The following is an 8917-nucleotide window of genomic DNA, read 5'->3' on the forward strand; positions in this document are numbered from 1 at the left end:
TGTTATCTGAATAGGGCTTAGGCCCAATGGGCTGGAGCTGACTTGGGCTTTGGATGGGTTTTCCATACACACTGAGTTTTCCAAACTCACCCCCTTTCTCTTCCATCCTTGCAGGTGAGCCCTAGTTGGTGGACTTGGAGCTGAGCGGGATTCAGAGTGGCCACGAAGATTAAATTTCTGTTTTTTTTTAAATAAGTTTCAATTAGCTTCCTTTTAAATTTTGCATTTTTTTTTGATTATTTCTATTTTGGTTAAAGTTGTAATAAGACCGCTCTATTATTTTTATTTTGGGTTTTTAAATTACTTAAATCGTTTTCAACTTAAGATTCACATCATTTAAATTGATTCCTTAAAATTGGATAGCCCTAGGGCACGTTTTATAAAAGTTACTTATTTTCAAAATATCACGATAACCGAGCAAAGCTTCCGCAACGTAAATGTTTTCAAAGGAAATAAATATTTTAAATAGACTTAAACTTAATTTGTTGTTCATGGACAAGTAATAAGCTTAAAGTGTGGCAATGGATGTTTGCATGTCTAGGATTGGATCATGGAAGAGCTAGGTACTTAAGCAGTCTAATTGACTCACCTCCTCTTTTTTTGAATCATACCTGGTGCGTAGTATCCATTCACTTTAAGCCATAACAAAGAAGGTTTGATTTTTTGATACTTAACTATTTTTAAAATAACATGTTTCTGCCACTACAAAGGTTTACAAGTTTAAACGGTAAAAGTTTCTAAACATCAAGAAGGGTTTTCAATGAAAACATGGTTTTCGAAAAACACTTCAATGTGACACACCAGACTTGGCCATAATGTCTGGGCCAGGTTTAGGGTGTTACATCGGTTTAGTCCCGAACCATACTCAATATATGTTTTGGGTCTCGTAGGCCCAAAATAGGGACACTAAGATGTTGTCTGATTGGTTTTAAATTAGAACGAAAATTTATAACCCGTATTTTCTGAAAATGTCCGAGTATGTGTCTGATAAAGCCTCGTACCTTTTCCTGGTCTCGGGTATGGGTAAGGCGTGTTACAATTCTGAGGGAGGCACATAATAGCCCTTATTCTATGCATCCCGGTGGTAATAAGATGTATAGCGACCTTCGTGAGTTATACTGGTGGTTGGGATTGAAGCGTGAGGTTAGCGATTTCGTTGCTCACTGTTTGACTTGTCAGCGGTTTAAGGCTGAGCATCAGTTACCTTCGGGTTTGCTACAGCCAGTCAAAATTCCCTTATGGAAATGGGAACGACTGACTATGGACTTCGTTAGTGGGTTGCCCTTGACACCCACAAAGAAGGATTCTGTCTGGGTCATTGTGGATCCATTGACCAAGTATGCACACTTCATTCTGGTTCAAACTGATTATTCTCTACAGAAGCTAGTGAAGTTGTACTTTTTTGAGATAGTAAGACTACATGGAGTTCCGGTCTCAATCATTTCTGATAGAGATCCTTACTTTACTTCTCGGTTCTGAAAGAAATTGCACGAGGCTCTAGGTTTAAGACTGGACTTTAGTACTGTGTTCCATCCTCATACTGATGGTCAATCTAAGAGGATGATTCAGATACTAGAGGATATGCTTCAGAGCTGTGTGATTGATTTTCAAGGTAGTTTGGAGGATTATCTACTGCTAGCTGAGTTCACCTATAATAATAGCTTCCACTCTAGCATCCAGATGGCACCTTACAAGGCTCTATATGGTCGTAATTGTCGTACTTTACTGTGTTGGACTGAGTTGGGTGAACGTCAGATTTTGGGTCTTGAGCTGGTTTCTGAGACAAAGGATAAGGTTCGAATTGTCTAAAAACGGCTTCTAATAGACAGAAATCCTTCACGGATTTGAAGAGACATGAGATTGAGTACTCTGTGGGGCACTTTGTTTTTCGTAAGGTCTCTCCATGGAAGAATGTTCTGAGGTTCGGTCGTAAGGGCAAGCTGAGCCCTAGGTTTATTGGACCGTACCGGATTCCGAAATATGTGGGACCAGTTGCTTACCAGTTGGAGCTACCCCCTGAACTAGACCATATTCAAGATGTGTTTCATGTCTCGATATTGAGGCAGTACCGTTCTGATCCTTCCTATGTAGTCGCAGTTGAGGAGATCGAGGTTAGGCTGAACTTGACCTTTGAGGAGGAGCTAGTTCAGATCCTAGATCGAGATGTTAAGGTTCTGCGGAAAAAGTCCATTCCACTAGTGAAGGTGTGGAATGACGAAAATGTGCAAGTGTACACAATCGCAACAAGTAATAAAGTGACAAGTAAATGTCGAGTTATCGTACCCACAGGGACTATGAAAAGAATTATTTATGAATGCTATTTAAAACACTTTGGTGAAGAAAAACATTTTGTTTGAAGAGGGTGATTAAAAACTAAGATTTTAAACTAACTAAACTAAATAAATAAATCTCAAATGCACAATTTCAAAATACGATTTTAATCAAGATGACATAATTGTGTTAGATTAATTACACTTCATAATTTAGAATTATTAAACTCATGTTTATAATGTTACGAATAAATTCACGGTAATTCAGTAATTTGCTAACTTATGAACATACACACCTACCAAAATCTATTCATTTCTTGACTATATCCCTATGTCAATTGAACCGATTAAACAAATCTTAATAGGAAATATGTTATTGCACATACATACTTATTAGATCGAAATAATCTTTTAAACATATCCCTATGTTAATTCAAACAATTAACTTTATTTAATAAGTACATAAAAGACTATGTGAGGCAACAAAGTATCCTTACCTTGAAACAATTTAATCACAATAATCTTGCAAGTTATGCAAGGCAAATGTATCGTCAGATACCGTTGCTAATTTAACCCTCAACTACCTTAGATGATTAAACATGCACTGATTAAGTACTGTGTCCATTAATTACAATTTCAATCCGTTTAAATAATTAATTCCTTAGTTACCTAACAATTGTAATGCAAGAATAACTTAGTCATGATTTTACTCAATCAAGCATCTTACCGAGGCTTATAACAACGTAAACACAATTTTAACAATTTAAGAAGGCAAACTGAAATCAACCTAAAACGAATTAAATTCAAGCTAAATTTATTAAATTAACCATTCCAACAACATAAATATTCATAGATATGTTCATCATAACAACAACAAAATTTAAAGAGATAGGGAACTAGAATCAAATCTGGTATTTTTCCATGGCTTGAGTAGTTTCCTCAATTCTTCCTTCTCTGTTGTCCTCATCGACCAAGGCTGCTATGAACACTTAATTGCTGCTCCAAATGGCTGATGAATGCCCCTTTTCCAAGAGGAGAAATTGGCAATAGAGCAAGAGAATTTGGAATGGAAAAGAAGAGAGAAAGTGGAGAGAAGAGAGAAAAGATGTGAATGCTTGAGGTGTGTTAAATGATTAGCCAAGGGGGGTTTTATAGCTGAAGGTAGCTGCTAAAATTAGCTAAAAATAGCAGCCAAAGAACCATCCCTTGGCTGGCCGCACATCTGGCAAGGTTGATGGTTTCAACTTTGCTAAATTTGGCTTGGGGCATATCTACAAAGCCACCAATTGTGGAAGGGTTTGAATGCAACTTGAACAAGTTTTCAAGGGCCTCTTTTCAAGCTTAAATAATCAGCTAATAAGCTGATTTGGTCAGCTCTTAGGACGAATTTTGGGCTGTCCATTTCTTGGTCGGTTCGGTTCACTCGATTCAGTTCAACTGGACCACTTTTTCATAATTAATTAATAATAATTTATTAACCCAAATTAAATTGGATATAAATTAAAATAATTATATTATGAATTAATACATATAATTTTGGACCGTCTTAGACTGAAATTTAGTTTGCCTCGATACTTCAAATTACTTCTCGGTTTTGTGCTTCTAGCAGTGTCTATCGAGCCATTTTTCGCCCTTTGTGCAAATTTGTTGAAAATAACCAAAATTCATTAAAATTAATTATAAAATTAACTAAAATTCATTTTATAAAACTTAATTATTTTTTGAAAAGAATTTTATCGAAACTGTATGATTTTAAGCTTAAAAGGGTATGTAAAAATGTGTAAATTTCCGTATTTCCAAGGTGCTGTGGTGGAATCACAGTACTGAGGATGCCACGTGGGAACCTAAAGTCTCGATGCGTTAACAGTATCCTTATCTATTCTAATTAGGTAAATTTTGAGGTCGAAATTTCTTGTAGGGGGTAGAGTTGTTCTCGATAATTTAGTAAAGTTTTTTAAAAAAATTGGTATGTGGTTGTGAAATTCATAATTTGGGTAGGTAAATGGGCTTATGAAAGGCCCATGTGTTGGCCAAAACCTGGTAGAATTTTTGAATTTAGGACTTAAGAGTTAGAGGTACTGGCTAGATGACCTTATGTAAAGTTGTGGGTAAAATGTATCACAAAAAGAGCTTTGGTAAAGTGGCAAGGGTGACGCCACTAAGCTCCTAAAAAGGTGGCGTGTGGAGCATAGAGGAAGACCTGGTTCGATTTCCTGTGTTGGCAAATAAGGTTATTTATTTTTATGTGCAGGAAGGGTAGGCGTTGGAACCCAAGTGGACTCTGTTGGAGGAGTTTGAATTAATCAAGTGCATGGATTAAGGAGTGATAAGGGGAGAGATTTTAGGGATGATGGAGAGATAAGGGGGAACGTATCTAGGAGAGATTTTAGGAGATTTGAAATGGGAGAAGTGGTGGCTGGTCAAGGGGAAGGTTTAGAGCAAATTCGGCTATTGGGGTTTTAGGGTGGCATTTTTCTCTTTTTTCTTTCTTTTCACTTGTGCCGATTGTTCTTAAGCAAATCCCTCTCATTTCTCTTCCATTATTTCTTCCACAAACTCTTTTCCTCTCATTCTTCCTCTCTTTCATTCACAGTAAAAGTCGAACCTATCATTCTTTTCATTGCTAACCGAGTAGCAACAAGCCAAATCCCGAAGGAGTCAAGGGAAGTCGATTTATCTATAAAGGTATACACTTGTTCTTTTTTCTTTTTAGCTGATTCTTGTTATTTCAAAAGCCTTTCAAGTCTTTTGTCAACACCCTTTTTTTTTGGTCCATAACCACTTTTTCTTCAGTGACCCAAAAGCCAAAAGCACAGCACCCTTGGGTGACTTGGTGGCCGATTCTTAGGATCCTTGTGGTGCGATTTCTACTAGTGTTTTGGAGCTGGGACTGCGTTGAATCAGAGTTAGCACGGGATTGGAATCGTTTGGGTAGGTGAACCTTGGTAAGTGCTCGTGGCCTTAATCAATTTGGTATTGTGGAGGTTAAGAAAAGCCGAAACCCTTATAGTTTAGGGAGGTGGCCGAATGTGGGTATAGGCCTTACTGGCTTCTTCTTTTAATCTTTTTATGGTTTGTATAGTGGAGGAGCAACAAGGCATAGTGTCAACTTGGATTAGCTCGACTCATCGAAGTGACTAGATCTAGTCATCAACTTCGGCAAAGGTATGGATTCTAAGGCCATTTTGGAGGGTGGCCGAATGTGTAAGTATTGTTAATAGATAGTTCTCGATTTGGTTCTATTATTGTGAGCTGATCTATTAACGGTTGATTATAGGAGAAATCGTGTAGGAGATCTCGTCGAGGAATATCGCAAAATAGGTGTGTAACGAACCCTTTTTCATAGCTTAAAACGATAAATGCCGAAAAGCCGAAATGCTGAAATTCTAGCATTTCGAGACTTGTGGGCAAGCAAACGCTCATTGGTTGGTTAAATTCGCTAAGTTGATGATCGGGATCATTGGAACAGGTAAGAGCACGATTTTTGGCATCACAGTAAGTTGGGCCTCGAGGGGCTGAAATTAGGCCCAATGGGCTTTCGGGCCCATTTGTGTAAAATTGGTAGAGAATGAAAACCTGTTAAATTGCGCATTAAGACGGGTAACAAAGTTATGGAATATAGGCTAAATGGGCCTAGATGACAAAATCGGCTAAGTAGGGCCCATTAAGGGTTTTTGGCCCAATAGCTCGGTTTCGCTAAAAATGGGCCAGAATTGCTGTTTAAAACATATGAATTGTTAGTAACTAATAATGAACATGGAAAACCCTAATATATTGTAAAATTATGAAATTACCTTTATAATATGAAAATGACTGTTTTGCCCCTAGGTAAAAATGACCATTATACCCCTAGGGTTTAATTATAAATTTGATACGTGGGATATGATATACATGAATGATATGATATGCACATGATATGTATGATATGTATGAAATGCACATGATGTAATCATAAATGCATTGGGTTGGGTTTTTATATGGATGGAGGAAGTGCAAAAGGGCTATGCCCCAGTTTATTGAAAAGGGCTTATGCCCTAGTTTACCTAAAAGGGCTTTTCCCCAGTTATTAAAAGAGGCTAGGCCTCCAGATATATGATAAAGTAGCTATGCTGGCAGTGGTGTGTTGGTTGGGTGGGTTGAGTTATTCCCCACATGGTGTGTTGGTTGGTACGGGTGGAGAGTAGCGGATGGTGGGTCGAGTAGTCTCCTCAATTGGGCTTGCATTTATTCTTTCATTGGCATTACTCGTGATAATGAAATGGGCCTACGGGCCAATAACCGTTAAACGAAAGGCTTCGGCCCAGTGATATGAGATATGAAAAGGCTTCGGCCCAGTATATGTTGAGATTGGATTTGGGTTTAGGCCCAGTAGGCTGATATTGTTTTGGGCTCTGAAAGGGGCTTGTTGCACACTGAGTTTCCAAACTTACCCCCTTTCCTTAACCTTGCAGGTGAGCCTTGATTTGGGGACTTGGAGCCGGAGGGGATTCAGAGTGGCCACGGTGATCGCCTTTGGGCTTTTGAATAAGTGTTTGGTTTTCATAAAGTTTGCTTTATTTATTATTTACTTTTGGGTTGTAATAAGGCCATTTTGACTTGATTTTCTTTCTTTTCTGTGATTATTTTATTTTTAATAACTTTAATCTATTTGTTAATAAATGGGCTAGACTTAGGACATGTTTTCAAAACGATAATTGTTGTCAAAATAACACCATGCCACGATTATCCGATTTATCAAAGATTTCAACTTAAATAAATTACAACTCGATTTAACCAAGTGTGGCAATAATTGTGGGCATGTCTAGGATTGGATCCATTCTAAGAGCTTGGTACTTAAGCAGCCTTCATGGCCCACCTCCTCTGTTACGGATTCCTAACTGGTGCCCAGCTTCCATTCACTTTGTTAGCTTAACAAAAGTCAGTTTTTAAAGTACTAAAATGAAACATGGATGTTTAACTTCATTGTGGCACGTCAGATTCGGCCATAACGTCTGGGCCGGGTTTGGGGTGTTACAGGGTGTGTGAGAGGTCCCAAGTTCAAGCCTTGCATTTGGTAAATTTTGGTATTTTTTAATTTAAGCCTTTTACTTGCCCAGTGGGCTTATATTAAGTTATTTGTAAAACCATATTAGAATGAGTCTGCTGGTTCAAGTGGTAAGGGTGTTGGTGTGTTGTTTGGAGGTTCTGTGTTTGAATCCCTGCGCAAGCGTGGGCATTTATTTTTGCTCGGTTATGGGACAGAGTTTTAGTGAAATTAGAATTTTGATAGTGGGTGGTTATGGTAGGGTAGATAGTGGAATTTGAGAAAATCTTTCTTTTCTTAAAATTCTCAGCAGGAAAAAATTGACATTCTCTTCTTTTTTCCCCTTTTCGTTTTCCCTTTCTTTACTTGCTGCCGATTTTATTTTTGATCTTCTACTTGTTATCAAGTTCTGTGAATCATTATATTGGTGTTCTTAAGCGTTATCGGTAAGTTTGATAAGTTTGATTTTTGTTTTGGCTAATGAATCTTCAGTTAATTGGGGTTCGTTTTATGTTTAGGAGAAGGTCAAGGGGCTGGAGGTTCCCAATTGGACCTTTGATTGTGCAGAAACGTTGTTAAACATTCTAAGGTAAGGGTTTTAGTCATTTTACAGGTTGTCCATTACGGTGTGGTTTGTTTTAATGTTGTTTTTAAGCAATTAATTGGGGGTTAATTGATCAATTTTAGGTTTCAAGAGGCTCGGGAGTATCTTCGCTACGAAACAGTATAGGTGTGTACTCGAAACGCAAAAAAATGAGATTCGGTGAAGGTCGAAAAACCCCACTGTCGACGCCACACGAGCTTGTGGTTGCTCATGTGGTCGACGAAGACATGGCCGTGCGCAGCATACGGTTGTGTGGTGGCTAAAGTGTGGCCATGTAGGCTGCACGAGCTAAACCAAACTGAGCGTGTGGGCCATACGGGCATGTGGACCTACACGGGCAGTCTACACAGGCATATGGGTTTCTGGGCCAGACCGTGTGATCCACACAGGCAAGGCCAATTTGAGGGTGTGGGCCACACGGGCCTATGGGCCCACATGGGCATGTGGGTGTACCTAGGGTCTGTAACCACTATCTAACCCTAAAACCAAGTGATATGATAGACTGAGATATGATTATGAGCATGCCTATGATTGTATATCTATTATCTATTTATAAAAGCATGTTAAGCATGATTTGTTTGTTAATTCTGTATGTATGATCTGATACTGTGATTGGGGTGGGATGATGGTTATTGGAGGAAGTGTTTTGAAAGACATTTATGCCTATTATTTGGTAGCATGGCTACATTATATTTGTTATATGCCGCATTAGTACAATATGGTGTGTAGGGCTTGGTGGGTGTTTTAAACTCCACATTGTGTGTAGGGATGGACGGAGATGGTGTGTAGAGGATAGTGGTAGGATTCTAATTTCTGATATATGATTTGTCTATCTGTACCTGTGTCTACATCTGAAATGGGCTCAGGCCTGAATCTGTATCTGTGTCTGACATGGGCCTAGGCCTGAATATGAATCTCTTTGATTTGTGATACTCTCTATGTGTGTGCACACTTAATTTTGCTGGGTTACATACTGAGTTTTCATAAACTCCACCCTTCTCTATTTATTCTGTACAGGTA

General features: G+C 38.4%; 1 protein-coding gene across 1 annotated transcript; it reads left to right on the forward strand.

Moving 5' to 3' along the window:
• The first annotated feature begins 1560 nt into the window (after nucleotides 1-1560).
• On the forward strand, nucleotides 1561-8023 carry LOC108451328 (uncharacterized). The gene is made up of 4 exons (XM_017749030.1): nucleotides 1561-1794; nucleotides 1896-2204; nucleotides 7812-7882; nucleotides 7981-8023. The coding sequence occupies exons 1-4, from the start codon at nucleotides 1561-1563 to the stop codon at nucleotides 8021-8023; spliced, it is 657 nt and encodes a 218-aa protein (XP_017604519.1).
• The last annotated feature ends 894 nt before the right edge of the window (nucleotides 8024-8917 follow it).

The sequence above is a fragment of the Gossypium arboreum genome, chromosome 5, assembly GCF_025698485.1.
Source record: "Gossypium arboreum isolate Shixiya-1 chromosome 5, ASM2569848v2, whole genome shotgun sequence".
Lineage (NCBI taxonomy): Eukaryota > Viridiplantae > Streptophyta > Magnoliopsida > Malvales > Malvaceae > Gossypium > Gossypium arboreum.